The 21,016-nt window shown below is 35.1% G+C and overlaps 2 protein-coding genes across 3 annotated transcripts; one reads left to right on the forward strand and one right to left on the reverse strand.

Annotated features, from left to right (window-relative positions):
* Nucleotides 1-518: 518 nt before the first annotated feature.
* LOC112525204 (ribose-phosphate pyrophosphokinase 4-like) lies at nucleotides 519-6,749 on the reverse strand. The gene is made up of 7 exons (XM_025135217.1): nucleotides 6,317-6,749; nucleotides 4,985-5,300; nucleotides 4,733-4,828; nucleotides 3,507-3,575; nucleotides 3,055-3,183; nucleotides 1,585-1,684; nucleotides 519-781 (listed from the first exon to the last, which is right to left on the reverse strand). The coding sequence occupies exons 1-7, from the start codon at nucleotides 6,715-6,717 to the stop codon at nucleotides 648-650; spliced, it is 1,245 nt and encodes a 414-aa protein (XP_024990985.1). The 5' UTR covers nucleotides 6,718-6,749; the 3' UTR covers nucleotides 519-647.
* A 3,923-nt stretch (nucleotides 6,750-10,672) lies between these two features.
* LOC112524428 (glutamate--glyoxylate aminotransferase 2) lies at nucleotides 10,673-19,178 on the forward strand. Of its 2 annotated transcripts, XM_025134230.1 has the most exons (14): nucleotides 10,673-10,951; nucleotides 12,409-12,568; nucleotides 13,191-13,256; nucleotides 13,718-13,835; nucleotides 13,935-14,016; nucleotides 14,600-14,687; nucleotides 15,153-15,311; nucleotides 16,206-16,379; nucleotides 16,701-16,832; nucleotides 16,989-17,054; nucleotides 17,131-17,195; nucleotides 17,832-17,923; nucleotides 18,013-18,169; nucleotides 18,886-19,178. In XM_025134230.1, the coding sequence occupies exons 2-14, from the start codon at nucleotides 12,452-12,454 to the stop codon at nucleotides 19,013-19,015; spliced, it is 1,446 nt and encodes a 481-aa protein (XP_024989998.1). In that variant the 5' UTR covers nucleotides 10,673-10,951; nucleotides 12,409-12,451; the 3' UTR covers nucleotides 19,016-19,178. The 2 variants fall into 2 exon arrangements, with proteins under 2 accessions (XP_024989998.1, XP_024989999.1); XM_025134231.1 differs by lacking the exon at nucleotides 12,409-12,568 and having other exon boundaries at nucleotides 10,689-10,951.
* Nucleotides 19,179-21,016: the final 1,838 nt, after the last annotated feature.

Below are 21,016 nucleotides of genomic sequence, written 5' to 3' on the forward strand. Positions count from 1 at the left end.
CAACTATTTAGCGTTTAGACGGAGAAAAGATAAAATGATCAATTTACTTTAATGAATTGCTTATATCTTTTATATATTTTGATTAAGTTACATAATTTATTAAATTATAATAAAATTTATATATTTTTATAATAAAATATATCATTAGAAATTTTTTATCGAAAACAAATTAAAATGACACGCAAATAAACAAAAAATTTAGTTTCCAATTTTTATATTATTAATACTTAATAAATTACATATTAATCAAAATATATAAATTGCATAATGTTTTGAGAATAATAAAATAAAAGTTTAAAGAACATATTATAAATAAATAAACATTAAAGAATGAATAAAATGTAAAGAGGGAGGTGCATTAGATGTTTTAAAAGAGAATTAAGTTTTGTTTTGAGTTATATTGGTATAATATAGGTGTGTTCCACCTTATTCTATGGGGTGGAGTGAAACAGTAGTCCCTGTCCTATAAGTGCACACAAATCAAGAAAACGGCATACAAAAATTGAGATCATTTGATTGGTCAGAGAAGTCTGCCTTTATTAACCTAAACAACAATTAATGATGTTAATATTTGGGGACTCTTTTTGGAACCAAATCTCTCTATAATTGGAAAGAGAGAAGAACAACGGACAAAAAAACTAATATCTTTATATTTGCAGGGTGGCTGCTATTGAACTAGCAAGGCTCAGGACTTCAAATGGAGCTTTATTCTTCACTTCCTTCACTGTCAAAGGACACGAATCCGTAATCCAAAAGAATGTCAATCCGCTATCCGGGTGTCCTGAGAAGTTTATGGTAAAAGGACGATCATAATTAGGGGTGGAGATTTTGTGTCAAGCTAAACTAATCAACTGTATACCAACTGTACCGATTACAATCAGTTGGTAGTACTGTACCAACTATGTAAACTTGGTTGGGATATGGTATTAGAAGTTGCATACCATAGTTCCGACTTATTTAATTATTTATTAGTTTTTGAATTTTATAATGTATTTAATATTAAACTTTGTAACTTTAACTATTTTGTTTGAACATTTGAATGTTTGCAAGTTCTATTCTTGGGAAATTTACATAAATAGTCAAAGCTGACACGTGGTTTCACTTTTAGTCATTTTCTAACCCAAATTCACTTTTTAGCCAATCCTTACGCAAAAAACTTACCCATATGCGTAAGGGTTGGTTTTCGGCCAAGAAAAAAAGAAACCCTACGCAAATGCGCAAGATTCTTTTTTTTTTTGCCGAAAACCAATCCTTGCCCATTTGCTTTAGCCCGTAAGGATTGGCTAAAAAGTGAATTTGGATCAAAAGGCTAAAAAAAGAAGCTCAATTAGCTGATTGACTATTTATGTCAATTTTCCTTTATTTTTTGAAACCCTTAAACATCATACGTAACTTGAAGTTGGTACATGTTACAGTTGGTTGGTACACAATATAAGATTTTGCGTACCGATTATAATTTGTTGGTACATGGAATTGGAGGAAAAAAAACTGGTAGCATACCAATTCCACCCCTAATCAAAATGCAACGCATTTGAGATGGGGAACTAACATGCAGAAAAGAGAACAACAAAATTGAATATGTACCTCCGGTATCATGTGTGAACCGCTCCCAGGACCTTTTAGGAAAAACACCATGAGTCACATATGCGCTAACTTTTTTCGCTCCATGTTTTGCCAACACTTTCTACAAAGAAAAGGAGTCAAACGTTTTGTGGGCAGTGATCGAAAGCAATAAGTTGCATTTTACAAACAACCAAAGTAGTGAAGGTCAAAATCACACTCATAAAGAAAATTACCGAGGGTTTGGGTCATCCTTTTTTTCCTTTCAAGTTTACTAAAAGAATAATTAGATATATTTTTTATCAAAACATTAGAATTTTGTTACAATTTCCATCTCTTCTCCAAAGAAAAAGCAGATCCCTAAACTCTGCACCATCAATCTGCCAAGTGATTTCGCTTGGGTTCCTTGATCATAGCTATGTGTCACAGCAATCAAAAAGCTTAAGCTATGATCATCGATCTGTATTCATCGTCTCAATAGTATTGAATTCAATCTTGAGGGCCCGCTTAACTAACAAATAGAGGGTTCTTAACTCAACTAACATTTTAAAAAAATTACGAAAATAACACAAAAATACGTTTTTTTCAAAAAACCCCCATCCATTTCTCCAAAAAATTTCAGAAAGGAAAAAGAGCCTACAAAAATCCATGTGGGACCCACAAAAATCTGGAAAAATGGCCTACAAACTAATTTTTGGCAAATGAATTTCTCCATCATTGTGGGCCCTTTCTCTGAAAAAAATGGAGAAATGGAAGGGTTTTTTTTTAAAAAAAAATGTATTTTTGGGTTATTTTTGAAAATTTGGAAAAAAGGTTAGTTAAGTCAAGAACCCATAAATAAAGGCTAAGCATTAGGGTTTCTCCCCATAAGTTGCCAATTTGTCCCCTCAAGCCGCTCTTAAAGGCCAACGCGGATTTTCCTGGTTGTTATCTTTAAGCCCCATTCGGTTAGTTAGGTGTGCACAAGTTGGCCCAGACGCCCACGGTTTAAACAAAAGCAGTACTGAATTCAGAGTGGTCTGACACTAGTTTTATGAGTTTGATCAGTGTGGATAAATCTTTACAACGTCTTTCAAGTTCCAGCAACTCAACCCATCGTGAACCCATATTTAGGCTTAGCAGCTCGACCAAATTTGCCAGTGTTTTGGTGCTTTCAATTATGGTAATATATGATGTAGTGATGGTGCCTAAGCCATGACATGACGAGGGACCCACCTTATACGCCCGAAAGAGAAAAGTATGCATTCCAAAAATGAATGAACGATTCAGATAATTTATATCTTGACTATTCATAGACCTATTCCAATTAACTTTTCCCAGCTTACGGATCTTACTTGACATCACAGTTGCGATCAATTCCTTATGAGAATCAAATAACATAAAGCATGTGATCTAGATTCTTTCTTGATTAGGGAGGCAAAGGACATGAATGAAAAAAGTAAGATAAAAAATATAAAATATCAATACAGTGAAAGAATTTTGTCAGTTCCGCACCTGGCATTCAATCAGGGTTCCACCTGACTGAACAAGATCATCAACTATCACAACATGACGTCCTTTAGGGTCTCCCTCTTTAATGCGTACAATTCGTTGGTCACCTTCTCTAACTTTTGCACAAATAATCTGCAGATAGAACAACCAGCTAGTAATAGCAAGCAACAACGAGGGAAACATTAACAATGGCGGATGAAGGCATGGCTAACATAATTATAGATAAAGATGTGTGCATGAACTGGAAGTCATGAACATCACATTTGTTTTGAGAAGTAAATGTTTGCCTAGTGAATCTAGCCACATCCCACAAGCACACTATGAGCATTCTGTAGATAAGTAAACCTCCCAACATGAGAATCCAAGTGAAATGAATACTGATCAGCGGTAAGATTTTACTAAGCTAATAAAGAGAAGAAATAGAACAAAAAAAAAAAAAAACTTATGTCACATACCACTGGGAAGTGCTGCAGCTGCTTGTGAAACCGTTTCCAAGCACCGTCGTCTGGAAAAGCAATGGATATCTTTTTTTTCCCAGTGAAGATGAAGAGAGAATCAGTATAGTAATTTCAAATAACATCAAGATTCGATGCAAAACAAGAAAGAGCAGATTGCAGTTTATAGATGAGAAAGAAGTAGCCAAAAACTTGACATTAGATAGACAGACATGCCAAAGCATCAAAAGTAAGGAGAAACTCATCAGCTTGGTAATTCATGGTTGACTTCTTCACTTATCTATAACCTGCAGTCCAGGACCATCTTTAGCATGTTAAATATGGGTTTTTGAACAGGCCCCCCAAAAATTTTGGGGTTCAATTTTACTTGTGTTCAGGGCCTGATTTATATAGACCTGTAAACCAACCTCAATGAAGACCTATCTAATTTCTTTCAAAATCAAAAGCGGCAATTTAATTTCAGAATTTGCCAATCAAAAACAAAAACGACTCCTCGATATTTTTTCCATTTTGTCATCTTAAAACATTTCAGATGATCTATAGTTGTAGTACGGGTGTAACAGGGCCTCCAAAAAGATTGTGACGTGCAGTTGTTTGGTGGTTGTTATTAATCTAGGCTAATGCATGTGTCAACGTTGAGATGTTAATGGCAGCCATAGCTCATCTTTGTTTTAGAGATTTCTAGTGTTCGAAGTCCCTATGCTCTTTATAATTGTCAGTAAAGCTTGAAAATATAAGGATTCATGCACTTCTCTTTGATAATATTGTTATATTTAAATGATGTACACTTATCCTCGGTATCTGTTTTTCTTGTATCACCGGAACAACTAGCTGATAAGAATTAAAAACTTAACAAGGTAGTTTGATTCATGTACACAAACAAGGAACTCATGACCACCCAAGAACCTCCTAGTGAATGCAGAATGAAAATTCGAGTTCCATACTGTTATTTAAAATTGAGTCATTTAAGTCCAATCCTCCCATCACATCCAAGTTAGGTGCTACCATGTCAACCCTTGTATAGATATACTAATGCTGCAGTCACAATCATGCAGGAAAGTGAGGCCTACTGCATAATGAAGCCAATACGAAGATAAGTTACAGTGCATAACTACCGTACTAATATCAATCTCTGCTTTAGAACTACCAGAGCAACTATGTGATCAAGAGTATATAAGTGTTAACCAACCAGCATAACAAATCGTGTTCCAGGAAAAGAACTTTACATTGTCAGAGTCCGGTAGCTGTTGAAGTCTACTTTTAAGCAAAGGAATCCCACTCTCAAAGCATGGTAATACATTATCATCAAAGTAGAATCTTTCCTGCACAAACCCATTACCCATGGATGGGGGAAAGTAAATACCACAACAATCCTTATACACAAACTAGCTGAGGTAGGCTACAAAAGAAATCGAAGATAACAAAGCACATCAAAATCATGAATGGAATAGAAAAGCTCTATGGATAATGGAACCAACCTGCAAGGCATGGATATCATATATTACCACGCTAGTAGGTCCTCCCCTCGATATTGGAATGTTTGACAAGAATCTAGCAAGAGTGAAAGCCGTTGCAATATCTCCTTCATCCTCCATGCGCTCAGAAGTGCCGGTAGGAAAGAAAGGAAGAACTAAAGTGAAGGAGGAAATGAACAGCTTTGGCAATGCATAACTAATTGATAGTTGCTCAAAGATAACTCCAGGAGAACTAAATGATGCTAGGAAAGCTACATGCTCTCCTCGGATTCCATGCGCATTAGGTATGGACAAGTTTGGAAATCCATCTTCAAATTTCCTGATGTTAAAAGATTATGTCGACAGAAAACAAGCCGTCTTCACAATGAGATGAAACATTACATATACAGCAGGATATATATACTATAGCCTTTTCTACATATCTTTATTGGTGATTGAAAAAAAGAATATTATAGCATAACCAATGTGATCTACTTGCTTTATGCAGAAAACGTTCTAATATCAATTTAAGTGGCTGAAAATATGTGATCTGCTTGCTTTATGTAGAAAACGTTCTAATATCAATTTAAATGGCTGAAAATAAGTGCGGGTGGTATTCTTAGAACACCCAGTTCCTGAAAGCTGCTGCAAACTCAAGATATGTAATTTTCTGTAATTCCTAATCTTTTGTGTCTGAAGACAAAATTCACAAACATATCTACAGATTATGTTTTGTGCTTCACAAGGCAAACATTAAACCACGCTTACAAAAAATGGCGAAAAAATGTGGCAGTCAAAGGTAAAAACATACATAATCCATATTGCATATTGGTATTCCCTACTTGCTCTTACTGTTGGGATGAATCAAGGGAGTAAATTCCTGTGTCATGCCGGTATCCGGTTTGTGTAGGTATTAGAGCGCCACAACAGATCAACAAATATGAACATGAGAATCAGCATCGACCTTTCAGAAACGTTAACTACCACAAGGATATCTTTTCATGTATGGTATAACTTCCTGTTCTGGATGCATGTTAATGCTCATTCAATACGTAGCACCATAATGGATTCCATTACGATCCATGTTAGCCTAACGAATCTTAATTAGGACTACATGTGAGGGTGGCAATAAGGATACAACTCTAGTGTCGATAGAGAATTTCTTAATTCAGTTCATATGATGCGACTACTACACTCGTTACCGATTGATTTTGCCATGTCGTGCCCATAGAGAATTTCAAAAAGTATACACTACTTTTGGTTCAAAACATGATAAAAATTCCAGTATATACATTACATTCAGACAAATTACACATCATTAAGCACACAATCGCATCGAATAAGTAAAAAATATACCTCCAATTTATACTACGAAGCTCAATTGCATCGGATTGAGCCGCAATTCTCTTCGCAAGCGCCTCCATTTCAGCGGCATAAAAGAGGCAAACCTTCTTAGAACTTTTCAATCCGGAATTCATCGGCATCGGAGATGCTGTAGCAGCAGGAGGCTTAAGGATAATGTGAATTGGATCACTTCCGGCAACACAATCAACAGTCCACTGTAGTTGCTGTTGCTGTTGGTGATGGTGATGAGATCCGTTCTCAAATCCGCTTTGTTCACATTGAATGCGAGCCCTATTGCGGCTCAGAAACCGTTGACGGTGGAAAGAGGAGTGAAATAATGCAGTAGCGGTTTTAATTAGGGGTTTGTTTGTGTACGGCAGCGACGGAGGCGGTGGTGCCGGTGAGGCTGCCATCTGGTGGCGACGGTTGGGGAGATATTCGCCGGATTCCCGAGTTTTCTGATGATATATGCGAGTTTTCCGGTTATGGAAGGCCTCCCTGAGGTGAAGGTGGGACTGGTAATAGTGATTTCCTTTTTTCACTTTTCCAGATAAACGTGCATGTGTTGTACTCTATGCATAAAATGATGTAACGGTTTCTGAACTTAGAAAAAAGTGCTCTTTCTTTTTGGTTTTTATGCTCCAATAATGTAACCTCCATCTTTACTTTAATTTTCTTTGTTTATATTATTTTGAGTAAATTATATTTTTAGTCCTTATAGTTTGTTGATTGTTTATGTATTTCTGGAATTGCGGCTTTTATTCTTGTGATTTGTGATTTATCGTTTCTTTCACCTCTATGATTGTTTACACTTTATTGTTGTTTTTGTACTGGGGTTTACAATTCGTCCCTCATGTAACATGGGTGTGTTCATCGGTTGAAATTCAATGAATTTTGGTGGATCTAATACAATCATCCATTGGGTGTTGGATTTTGTTATATGATATAATCCGATAAACATTAGCATCCGATCTGATCCAAATCCAATGGATTATTGGATCAGATCGGTTTCATCCATTAGATGCACTATTGGTTATCTATTAGATCGGATTTGATTCATCTAATCTTTTGATCTAATACTCAACGGATTATTCACATATTTTTTTAAGTTATTAAAAAACAATGTACATAAATATCAACAAAAAAAATCATAAAAAATTAATAATTATATATAGTTATTAATTGTATATTAGTTGAATGATAATTGGATGGTGAATTTGATGGTCATTGGATTGGATTGGATCATTTAGGTTTTATTGGATGTTAGAATGTCATCCAAAAACCTACAGATCTGATATGGATATTGAAATTTTGGATCCGATTATAGTTAGTTGATTATAATTAAATCGGATGACTTTTTACACACCCTTCATGTTTAAAGGTAAAAATTTAGTCTCAAAGACAGACAATACATACCATAAGAACTAAAACTGTGATTTCAATGTTCGAACATTTTTTGTTTTCACGTGAAAATTCAATATTATTTTGCTAAGATTTAATGTTTTTTTAACGTGTCTGTTTAGTGGCGGTGTTTGGTTAGAAATATCAAGCAATATTCAGTATAAATTATAATAAAATAAATTGTTTAGTTTTATATAATATAATGAGTTTATTCTACTAGAAACCCAAATTTTCATTTCGGGTTAAACTGAGGGTGAATGAAAAGTCATTCTCATTTTCATTCTCCAACATAAACCAAACAGCTCATAAATAATCTCATTTGATTTCAAGTATATACTATATGGGCATACATGTGCTGTTATTTTTGTCTTGCAAGAGCATCTGCAACATTTATCCATAACAAAGAATCTAAAAAAATTACATTCAATTCAACAACTTATTATTTAAAGATTACATAATTACTTATATTATTATAATCCTTAGTACATTTAATTTTTTTGTTTTTGTTTTATTAACTTGGATATCCAACCTGTTATACGAGACGACTAATCTCAGGGCGACCAACCGTTTTGTGGGTAACCCAGAGTCATCACATTTGAACTTTTGTGGTCAGAAGATGATTTTATTTCTCATTTGATTTAAACATGGAACCTCCTGACATTTTTGACTTTTGGAGCTTAAGGTCAAATCAATCAAGCATCACCCTTATAGTTTAAAATATTGTTTTTTCGTCCTAGACGTTTAGTTCAACGAAAAAAAAAAATCATTTTTCTCTTCCAAACAATGATTTTTAGGGAGTTTTTCAAATTTAAAGAATTTTAACCATCTATCTCCTAAGGGTTTTTTACCAAACACTTACCAGATAAACACTTACAAGTAAAATTCAACGTTTTTACTTACCTTACCTGGTAAAATTTTAGTCCATCAAAAGAGGACACCATATGCAACAATTTATCTGATAAATACTAATCGGGTAAAAGTCGTCACTCTCACTTACCCGTTAAAACTTTTAATCCTTGTCATCGTTCTTACAAAGTAAGAGTTTCGGTTCTTACCATGTTTATCCCTAAAATAGGTGATCCGATAAGTGCTTACTAGATAAGCATTTTATAATTTCCAAAATTTTATTTTCTCAATTAAAGAATTTTTGAATATGCAATTATGCATGACCCAATTGAGAAAAGGGTTTTGTATCTTGGTCCAAGCCCATGATGGTTAGGCCCGTCAATTTGGGCCCATGGTAGGCTGTTTAAAGCTTTTGGGCTTTTGAATTGTTTTATTTTATATGGAAAACAATGTTTTTTAAGCTATAGTTAAATCTATATTATATTTTATTTATTTATTTAATTTTTATCAACCTATATATTCAATACGTTATATGAATTGACAGTATGATCACCAATTCGTGAGTAGTCGGGAGTCACCATATTTGAACCTCCGTGGCCACAAGGAGATTTTTATTCCTCCTTGAATTCGAATATGGGACCTCCAGACACTTTTGACTTTTGGAGTCAAACTCAAACCAATCGGGTACCACCCTTGTGGTTTATATTTTATTTATTATATCATACTTGTTGGATAGACAAACTACATGTCTTCAAAATTTGATACCGACTATTTTTGGAAAAATAGCTCTTATTTACCTTTTATCTCTTATTGGTTAAGAGGTTGGAGGTTTCAAATCGTTTGGTTTTTGATTTGTGAAAAGCTCTTACCATGCTCTGATTTAACAAATGGTGGAATCATGTCTTACCATCATTTTATTCTTCAATTTCTCTCAAAATCGCCTAGCCTCTTTGTTTCCCGTTCTGAACCTCTGTGTCTGCTTAATCGCTCCAACCTTTACGATTCATTCATCTCAATCCCGCTTTTGTTATGAGTGCACCACAAGTACCATTTATTGGACTATACCAGTTGATGTATTTTAGTTGTATTTGAATATGTTAAGAATGAACGATAGTATATTTTGGTAAGCTGGATTTCTAGTTCTATAAATCGATAACATAATATTCCGAGGGGTGAAACATACAACTACATACATTCAGACGTTTATCAGTTTACAAAAAACAAACTGTCTTAATGGTTTTATTTTCAGATTTCGACACCACCTCTTATCAGTCAGAAGTGAAATAAGACTTCAAACTTCAACATCTTTTAAAAGTCAAACAACACCTAAGACTTCCACTCTGTAAGTTGATCAACATTTTTTAAGTTTTTTATAAAAAAAGACCATCACGACTTCTGACTCGATTTAAGAGCCTGTCTAGTTGGTTTTCCATTACGTCATATATCGATAAAGTTGTATGTGTGGATTATCCCTTCTGTATATATCTCAAATATTTTTGTTTTTGAATTTTTTTCCTGATAAATGGAAGGAACACATTTTGAAATTAGGAGGGGTATGTTTAAAAAGCTTAGCTTTCTATATAAAACTCTCATAGAAGCTTATTGAATCCACCACTTTCTAACAATCATGTATAGCTGAATAAACAAGTAGCTAGTCCAATTAAGCTTATTAAGTTGCTAAGGGCTTGCTTGTTAGCAGCTTAATGAGTTTAATTATACTAACAACTTATTTAGTCAATTATTGATGATTGTTTGGTAGTGACTTAATGATATAGAAAATGACTTATCTAGCAAGCTTTTAAGGACGACTTTTATGTAGAAAATCAAGTTTTTTTTTTCCTTCCAGATATGACTATCCCAATTTAAAAAACATGTCACTTTTATCTATAAAAAATATTTACAAATAAAAATATTTTCAATCTATAAAGACAAATGATCAGTATCGGTGGCAAGATTTTATGTGATCCTAAAAGAACCCCAAGAGCCCAATTCCACTCGGCGCATCTTATTGTCGGTTACCTGCCATTATTGGGCTTGCGACGAGATTTTTGGTTAGAAGAAAGGGTGACGACAATGGAGATGGTGAGTCAATCTGAACCAGAAATTCCAAGTTTGAACTCACACCACACTAGTATCAATCACTTAGCTTTATCCCCAAAAGAAAACCTCATAATTTCCCCAAATAATCCATCTAGCCACTTTCAGTGGCTCTCAACTGTTCCCTCCATTATATCGTGTCATACCCTCACACTTGCCACCCCCACCTCTTTCTTTTTCTATACTAGAAGCGGGAACACACACTTCCCATTGTTCCAATTTCTCAGTTTGCTCTCCCATAAGGGTTTGGGCAGATAGTCCTTAGAACCCTTGTTCTTCACGTTTCGTATTGCTCCAGATAAGGTACAATTCATCTGAAGATCGATTGATCGAACTTTAAATTACTGATCTGTTAGAAAGCGAAAGTGATGATTGATTAATGGTTTTTGTGTTTTTACTATGTTGAATGTATTTTATTGTTGATTCGTTACGGTGTTTGACAATTTAGGAATTCGTATTGTATACACGAGTTTGCTATATTACTTTCATCTTCATTACGACTTTGCTAGATTAACTTCATGAATTGATCGATCTAGTGAACTCTCATTTTGTTGTTTGGAATTTGAATCGGAGCAAAATCATGTTTGAAATCGAGCTAAATGAGTTTTGATCAGGATTGGATTACCTTAAAACTCCATTTGTTCTAAGATTGATGAGAATCTTGTTGCAGGTTTTCTATTTGTACATCTTGTTCTATATTAACTATGGCTACCCCTATAGTACTCAAATTCGAAGTTGAAAGTTTGGGTCTGTTTGTTAGCAGCTTAATGAGCTTAATGGGACTCACAGCTTATATGGTCAGCTATACTTGACTGTTTGGTAGTGGCTTAATGATATAGAAAGTGGCTTATTCAGTAAGCTTTCCCGTTTGGGGGGGGGGGAAGCTTTATGCAGAAGGCCAAGTTTTTACCAAACCTGTCCCTCCCAATTAAAAAACTAGCTCCTCCTATCTATGAAATAACCCTCCCAAACAAAAACGTTCACAGTCTAGACAACTTTATCCATACAAGACTTGATGAGAAACCAACCAAACAGCCCCTAGCCTGTTTGACCAATATATTCTGCTGGCTAGCGAGTTAATGTCGATGATGATGATATCAAAGAGTTTTAGACTTTTCTTAAGCGAATAATGTTTATTAATTACTATGTTCTCATTCCCAACACAAATGCAACCGTTGGCTGGACTTATAATTTAGTGCAATCGCTTGACTATCAATTAAATATATAAAATACCATGGAATAGAGGGATCTAGTAGCCCTTGGGGGTGTAGCTCAGTTGGCAAAGGGGCAGAGCAACTTTGTTCAAATACACAACAGGTTGAAGTTCGGTCCTGCAGGAGACGTGCTTGAACCCCTTCGTTAGCCTCAACTGCTGAGTCAGTTCTGAAATGCCTCCTCACATGTAGGTCCTAGGGGGTGGGTTCCGTGTGGGGCCGGTTGGGGTTGTCGGTAATCAACTTTTTTGCTCAAATAGAGGGATTTGTGGACCAAAATGGACGCTATCAATATTTTATAATGAGTACTAATGGGCTAAACGATGGATGGAAACTCGCCATTAAAGGAAATGTTGTACTTATTCTTGGACAGAGGGAGTATACGGGTTTTATGTGTTCAGATTTACTGATAAATTTTATTTGTATGTTGATAATCTTGATATATAATAAAAATTGTGCGTATGTGTAACATACTAGTTAGATTTCTGCCTTTAACTTTTGTTCGAGCTGCTGATTGTATTCATGTGATCTTGTTAACAATTTCAGGCTAATAACTGATTTATAATCACCGGTGTTTGAACCACGAATCATGTCACGCAAAGCATTGGACTATGACCAGATTAACGAAAATGTAAAGAAAGCCCAGTATGCTGTAAGGGGTGAACTGTATCTTCGTGCTTCGGAGCTTCAAAAAGAAGGCAAGAAGGTACGACCCATCACCCCATTAACCTCAAATAAATGAAGAATGGTCAATTGATTCCACAGTATTGTCGCTAGATGTACTTCTTGAGTGAATGTTATTAATTTGAATCCATAATCTGCTAGCTATAGTTTATCTTAGTTGCTTACTGTTTTCTGTTTCTTCATTGACAATTTGTTATTGAGCTTCTAATTGCTCAAAGATTTTATTGGTTATCGTTAGGATCTATAATTATACATAGAAGATACTCACAATAATAGTTGCAAGAAACAAAAGTAGGACAAGCCGGGGTTATTCATGGAAACAAGCACTCTACTTTTTTGGGGTAGAGGTCAAGTCTGCTTACATCTCATACCCTACCCTACTTTTGAGTGGGATTTCTTGGGTTCGTTTGGTTTGGTTTGGTTTTAGAAATAGGAAATCAAACACAAAATATATATGTGGTTCAACAATTTGTCTACATCCATGATCGTTGCTTGAATATTATTATATCTCTTGAAATTTCAATAGTGCACATACATCAAAGGAAGTCGAGCCCCCTTTAAGTGAAAATAAAAACCAAAGAGTAACAATTAAGTGATGATAGAACAAGTTAGTGATGGCTCACCGGTTTAACTATCCCTTGCAGATTATCTTCACAAATGTGGGCAATCCTCATGCTTTGGGACAGAAGCCTCTAACATTCCCTCGTCAGGTTTGTGCTAATTAAGTTCAATATTTTTGTCAATTCTTATATTACTGAAGTTGTTCCCTTCATTTCAATTGGCGTTGGGTATGGATTATGTTCTTATGGACATAGTTTCTCTTTCACCATGCTAGAAAGGTACTCCTGAAAAGTGTACATTTGATTGATCAGGGCATCAATGAGTAGATGGAATAGTGGGCCATGGATGAGATATAGATAGCCCTAGAGGAAGCCCTAACATGCATAGATTGACATAAATGCCATATATCTAACAAGGAGGAAGTTCATTAATGAACTATAAATATTTTGAGCACTATGAGAACCAATTTTTTATGAATTATTCATATGAGTATACCTAAATATTTATGAATATCATGCTTTTTCATTATTTATGATATTCATCATGAATAGTTGGTTCTCAAATGAACCTGCACCTATCTAACAAACCAAATATATATATATCGTTGCAGGTGGTTGCTCTTTGCCAGGCTCCATTTCTTCTTGATGATCCGAATGTGGGACTTGTATTCCCAGCTGATGCGATTGCAAAAGCTAAAATGTACCTTTCTTATACAGCAGGGGGTTTAGGTATTGTTTAGAGATCCCTTCTAATGACACTAAAATTTTGTCTATTGTTTTCACAGTTTTCCTTCTTTTGGAAGTAACAATGTCTTTTTGATCCTTTAGGTGCTTACAGCGATTCCCGTGGTCTTCCTGGAATAAGGAAAGAAGTTGCTGAATTCATCGAGAGACGTGATGGGTATCCAAGGTGATAAGCGAGTATCTATTATTCTCTCCATTATCCCAGATCAAGCCGGGGATGTTCATGGAAACAACCGCTCTATGCTTTGGGGGTAGAGTCAGGTCTGCTTACATCACAACCCCCTTACTCCCATCTCCGGGTGGGATAGGGTCAAGTTCAAGGGAAAACTGTAAAAAAATGAAAAACTGAGGAACACCCTGGTAACTGTTCATCTGGACGGTATGCACATGTGCATACAAGTAATTTGTAAGCAATTTGTCCAGTATAAAAACCAAAAAACAGCTTCAATTACTTTTATGCACATGTGCATACGGTCCAGATGAATGGTTATGATGGTGTTCCTCAGTTTTTTATTTTTTTGGGGTTTTCCCCTGAACCTCCTTGGGTTGGGATATACCAGGCTTGTTTGGTTTGGTTTGGTTTGGTTTCATTGAACTTTATAAGAAATATTACCAAGGGAAAATTGTTGACTTTAAGTTTGTAAAGATTGCGTCTTTTGCAAATTTGAGAAGTAATTAGGTTGGACTTCGAAAGTAATTTGTACCTTTATTGGTCCCTGAACTAAGAATGCTATTATAATTGGTGACAGTGATCCAGAACTCATATATCTCACTGATGGTGCCAGTAAAGGAGTAATGCAGATGTTACAAACCATTATACGTGGTAACGGTGATGGGGTATGTAGTTTTTCTCTCTTCAATTGCTCTTGGGCTTGAATTTCCCCCTTCGCACACTCTCAGTGTACCACAATATAGGATCTTTTGCTCACAACACAAAAATTAAGAAAATATCTTATTGTTTTGATATGCAAATTGCCACACCAAATATACAACTAAAGATTCATAATCTAATATCACTTTTGTAACCATACATCTATGAGAATCATGTTAGGATTGATTTTGTAGGAAAATTTGAGCCACAATGCGTGAAATTTGATAAAGAAATAGTTTGACAGAAGCTCATTTAAACCAAACCGAACTTATCCAACCCAAATGCAGGGTCTTGGGGGTAAGATATATGCAGACCTTTTCTCAAGAGATAGAGAAGAACAAGGAAAACATTCATCAAGAATATACTTTATATAGCACCAAGATACCAATTTAGTTTTCATGTTTGTATAATGAATATTCTCGTTTCTTTAGATTCTGGTTCCAGTCCCTCAGTATCCACTATACTCGGCTGCCATATCTCTGTTTGGTGGTGCTCTTGTACCATATTACCTGGAAGAGACGGCTAATTGGGGTCTAGACATCAACAACCTTCGCCAGTCAGTTGCAGAAGCGCGCTTTAAAGGAATAACTGTATGGTTTGATTTGCTTATCTCATTTCTAATCTCATTTAGGGTCTGTTTGTTAGCAGCTTAATGAGCTTAATAAGACCTACAACTTATTTGGTTAGTTATGCATGACTGTTTGGTAGTGGCTTAATGATATAGAAAGTGGCTTGATGCTTATTCAATAAGCTTTTAGAGGGGAGCTTTATGCAAAAAGTCAAGTTTCTTATAAAACTGCTAATTTCATTTAAAAAACGCGCTCATACCATCTGTAAAAAAACCCTCCCAAACAAAAACACACTCAATCTGTACAGTCAAATTAATCCATATAGTCAGTTTTATTCATACAGGACTTGGTGGAAAACCAACCAAAAGCCCCTTAGTGTTCCCCATCTCCTATCCTACACATCGTGGAGGTGGGACTGGCTCAATTCATAGAGACTTGTAAAATTAATAGTAAATTCTTCAAATATAATTGCACCTTCCATCAAAAATTAAATGCCCACATTTCTGTTTTAGTTTGTTCCAAAGTAAGTGTCCATTTTCATAAGGCCCTCTCCAATTCTCCCCTTAATTATGGGATTGAGAAATTCATTACTCCCTATTTTATTACGGGTAAAATTGTCATTTAATTCATTAAAAAGTTCAATAATTACACATTTCTAGAACTGTGTGCCTTTTCATTGTGGGAACTTGTTTCGGGATGCAGGGAGTATAATAAACCATTTATTTTGAGAGAGTATAAAAACCATCGCTAAAAACTTCCAATTGGAAGTTTCCAATAGGCTAAATAAAATATGAATTGCAAAATGGCTCATATAAGCTTATAGCATCATCAGGCCAAAAATTTCTTCAATGAGATTATATGAGTTGCTTTACATCTAATTTCCGTTCTTGATAATATGCTTATAATTATAATTAGGTAAGGGCGATGGTGATCATAAACCCAGGAAACCCAACTGGACAATGTCTTAGTGTGGATAACCTGCAGCAAATACTGAGATTTTGTCACCAAGAGAACTTGGTCTTGCTTGGAGATGAAGTTTATCAGCAGAACGTTTACCAGGATGAACGGCCATTTATAAGTTCCAGAAAGGTAATTCCTTCATGTTATGTTGAATTAGAATGTATAGTTTGACTTTTGAGGTCAAACAAACTTGTTTCAACTTCAAATTTTACTTATATTCTTGCAATTTCATTGAAAATTTTGGATATATTTGTTAGAACTGCATAACATATGCTACAAACAAGAAATCTTGGTATTGAATTCGTATCATATGTGATGTTAATATTGAATTTCTGAAGTAGTAAGTGACCTCAAAAGTTAAATTTAGCTTTTTTTCTTCGGAGGAGTGTGTTGGGATATTGTGGAGGAACACCAGGCTTGTTATTTACCTTTTCTTTTTCATACTTGAAGGTATTGTTGGACATGGGCCCACCAATTAGCAAGGAGGTCCAGCTTATTTCTTTCCACACTGTGTCAAAAGGGTTCTTAGGTGAATGTGGACAGCGTGGTGGATACTTTGAGATGACAAACATCCCTCCCCAGGTTTGTACACTTCTGATTTTTGGGGCTGCCAAATTGTTTGATCCATGCTAGTTCAAGAAATATTTTAAATGAATGTACCGTTTTACCCTTATCAAGGTAACTTCTAAACCGGAAACCTAAACATTACACTACCGAATGTTGTATCTGATGCTGCAGACAGTAGATGAAATATACAAGGTTGCATCGATATCACTCAGTCCCAATGTTCCTGGGCAGATATTTGTAAGTTGACTTTTAAATGATACATCGAGCATATTTAATATTTCCCATAAATTAATAGTTTTTAAGCTTGTTATAGATGGGAGTAATGGTCAGCCCCCCAAAACCTGGTGATATCTCGTATGACAGGTTTCTTAGGGAGAGGTAAGACACCTCATTTAAATTTATGTCCTGTTTTATCTCACTGCCTTCCTTATTTTCAAGTTCTATTTCTGCAATTATTTTGAGCAAACTTTTATCATTTCTTTTTGCACACTTTGCACATTGAAAGTCTTCATGGAAATTGGAAACAACTTAGCTTTACTTTTTTGGGATAGAGGTCAGGTTTGTGTATATCTTGGGCCCCACCTCGGATGGGACATCTGGGCTTGTTTGGTTTGCTTTGGATGTCCCATGAATGTTGCAGTATTTCTTGTCTTGGTGAACTTTCAAGCTAAAATTATCTATTTTCCCGTTTTCATCGTTACAAATGTTTCATGTTCTTGATCTATATATAGATCACTTATTTTGTCGTTATTGAAGGTATATTAGACATTTTATTACTAAATCAATGCAGATTTTATCACTATCAAGTTTGATAAATTCAAGAAAACCAAGTTTACAATATTCTGTTTTGTACTCCATCCATTTGGGATATTTTCATTAAGGCTTGCAGCATTTTCTTTTAAGGAGAACTTCGATGCTAAAATTACTTGTTTGTCCCTAGTCATCATTACAAACTGTTGATGTTATTGTCTTGTTGGGGGGTATTTTAGACATTCTATTGGTAAATCAATGCAGCAAGGGTATTCTTGAATCACTAAGGAAGAGAGCACACATGATGACCGATGGATTCAACAGTTGCAAAAATGTGGTTTGTAATTTCACAGAAGGTTAGCCATTTTCTGACCAGAATTACTGATCTTATCTTTCTTGAATTCTTCATTTTATTGATCTTTTCTTTTTGAAATTTTATGATCAGGTGCCATGTATTCGTTCCCACAAATAAAATTACCTCCAAAAGCAATTGCAGCTGCAAAAAGTGCTGGAAAAGTTCCTGATGTTTTCTATTGCCTCAAGCTCTTAGAAGCCACTGGCATTTCGACTGTCCCTGGTTCAGGATTCGGCCAGAAAGAGGGGTAACTCGCTTTTCTCTAGCTAAATTTATGCCTCCTCTTTTCGTACACTTTGCACAAGTTGGGGGGTTTCAAGGAAACAACCGCTAGAGGTCGGGTCTTCGTACACTCCACCTCAACCTCCTAGTAGGACATACTTACTTTGGTTTGGTTTGGTTTAGTGGCTTTAGCATTCCAAGTTGGCTATGTGTCCTAGTTTGTAATATCCCACTCCACATCCATCGAGATTGCAAATCCTGAACCCCAAACCCTGCCGGGAGACCAAGCAGGGCATAGCTCGGCATAGGAGCCGACTCCCTGAACCCTGAACCCTGAACCCTTTCGACAATGATATTGTTTTGGGGGTGATTAAACCATCTTACTTGGCTTTCCGTAGCAAATAAATCCTCATTTTTGTAAACATTCAACGAAAAAAAACACTGTAAAATGCAATAACGAGCAGTTTTGGACAAAGAATATCACATCATGGTCGTTTTTACATTTACATTCCCACAGCTTATCCAAAATCGTTCATTCTTACAAGTTGAAGTTAGACATCAAGTGTTTCAGACTGCCAGGGGGTATTCTCGGAAACAACCACTCTGTCTTTTGGGACAGAGGTAAGATATGCACACATGCCCTACCCTACCTCAGGGTGGGGTATACTGCATCTGTTTGATTTGGCAATGTTGTTATGTTGTAAATTTACAAAATCTTTATTCGGGTTTGTTCAATATTAGGGTTTTCCACCTGAGGACGACCATTTTGCCGGCCGAGGAGGACATGCCTGCAATCATGGCGAGTTTCAAGAAGTTCAATGATGCGTTCATGGACCAATACGACGACCATAGAGGGTACTCGAGGATGTAAGGTGTGGTCGTTTTATCCGTATATAGTTCTCCCGATCTCGATATCGGGTGCTCATTGTTATTTCACTTCCGTATTCTATATTGATGTGTATTCACTCAACTATCTTCATTCACATCGTCAATCAACCAAACCTCGTTACGTTAAAATTGCATCGTTTACGTCTTTGTTTTTTCGTCGTATATGCGCTCTTTTCATGCCCTAATCAATGTGCTTTTATGAAAATCAAAGCAACTAGTTGTTAAAATGTTGATTATTGGTTAAATGTCTAAAATACTTTTTCGTTTATGGTAATATTTTTATACTGGTTGAATAGGGGATTATTTATCAAACACTTATTGAGTAATTGTTTACCGGTAGTAGTCACTACTCTCACTTACCTTATTGGGTAACTTTCTCGACCATTAAAATAGATCGTTGATAAGCATCTTTTACTCTTCTTGAATAAGATTCTCGATCTTTGATATGCCTCTTACCGGGTAAAATGTTCGGTGTTTTCAATGCTCACCCACTCAGATAAAGCGCTTATCCAGTAATTATTAGGTAAACGACCCTTAAAGTGGCATTTAAATACGATTTTAGATGTTATGCTAAAAGGGGTTTTGTGTTATGTGTATATGATTAAAAGTAATTAAGATTTTGTATTAAGCTTTTAACACTATTATGTGGATAAAAAGTTGATTACCGACAATCTTAACCAAACTTAACATTATATTGTGTGGACAAAAAGTTGATTACCTACAATCTTAACCGGCCTAACATGAATGTGAGTGCATTTTTTGGCTCACTCAACGGTTGAGGCTGGAGGGTGGGAGGGGGGATTGAACCCGAAATCTGCCTTTTATTTGAACAAAGTCATCTCGTCTTTTTATCAACTGAGCTATTATGTATTAGATTGGAATTTTAAAACGTTGAACCAATTATGATAGCATATCTTATAATTTGAAGTTAAATCCGACGATAAATTAATAAATAAAATGTTTAATTTGATACATAATTTAATAAATATATAGTATTTAACTTGACACGTCACATTATTAATCAACAGGTATTAAAGTTCTTTTTTTATAAGATAACATGCTAAAACCCAACAAATAAAAAATAATTTTCAAAATAAAATTAAACTGAAATTTACAAAAAGAAGAAAAAGAGTAAGGGGTCGTTTGCCTAAACACTTACCCGATAAGCGCTTAACGGTAAAATTCAAATCTATCATTTACCTATCGGAAAAGATTTTGGTATAACAAAACGACATTGTATGAAACAATTTACCCGTTAAGCGCTAACCGTGGTAAGAGTTTTCACTATCACTTACCGGGTAAGACTCTAGATCCTTAACTTCGCTCTTACCAGGTAAGATTTTTGATCCTTTGCCATATTCATCCGATAAGAGAATATGACTTGTTATACGATTACTCAAATAAACATTTGGTAAACTTGCCCTTAGTGAAAAGGCAAATTGCATGAAAAAGTAATGTACTTTGACTTGATATCCATTTTGGTTAACGTACTTTCAAAACTTTCATTTTGGTACCTAAGATGTAAAGTTTTAAGCATTTAAATACTTGGGTAACCGGTAGATGTGGTATCCAACCCAATATTATTAGCTGAAACACTAACCGAATACTACATCACTCGCTATATCAGCATGATAACCGATTAATGCTTCAACCAGTTGCCCGTGTACTTAAGTGTTTAAAATTTTACATCTTGGATACCAAAATGAAAGTTTTAAAAGTATGTTACCTAAAATAAGAATCAAATTATATTACATTATTTTTTCATATAATTTACCCTTAATAAAACATTACATAGTTTGGAAACAATTTAAAATAGTTGGATACTTTTTGATCTTTATAACAAAAATGGGTTTTTTTTTATAAACAATTCCTTACCTGCTTCTTTTGTTTTACCATTAAATGATTCGAAATTTAAACATAAAATAATTAAATATTTAAAGATAGAATAATTTATATGGTTTTAAAAAAGATAGAATAATTATAT

Source organism: Cynara cardunculus (genome assembly GCF_001531365.2).
Source record: "Cynara cardunculus var. scolymus isolate 2C chromosome LG 13, CcrdV1, whole genome shotgun sequence".
Classification (NCBI taxonomy): domain Eukaryota; kingdom Viridiplantae; phylum Streptophyta; class Magnoliopsida; order Asterales; family Asteraceae; genus Cynara; species Cynara cardunculus.

Bases quoted from the DNA above. Each gene is read 5' to 3' on its own strand.
- LOC112524428 (XM_025134230.1), top strand. From the start codon at position 12,452: ATGTCACGCAAAGCATTGGACTATGACCAGATTAACGAAAATGTAAAG. The intron at 14,688-15,152 runs GTATGTAGTTTT...TCGTTTCTTTAG, and splicing joins TACGTGGTAACGGTGATGGG to ATTCTGGTTCCAGTCCCTCA. The intron at 16,833-16,988 runs GTTTGTACACTT...CTGATGCTGCAG, and splicing joins TGACAAACATCCCTCCCCAG to ACAGTAGATGAAATATACAA.
- LOC112525204 (XM_025135217.1), bottom strand. From the start codon at position 6,717: ATGGCAGCCTCACCGGCACCACCGCCTCCGTCGCTGCCGTACACAAAC. The intron at 5,301-6,316 runs GTATATTTTTTA...TTTTAACATCAG, and splicing joins CTTCGTAGTATAAATTGGAG to GAAATTTGAAGATGGATTTC. The intron at 3,576-4,732 runs GTAAAGTTCTTT...GGGAAAAAAAAG, and splicing joins AGCTACCGGACTCTGACAAT to ATATCCATTGCTTTTCCAGA.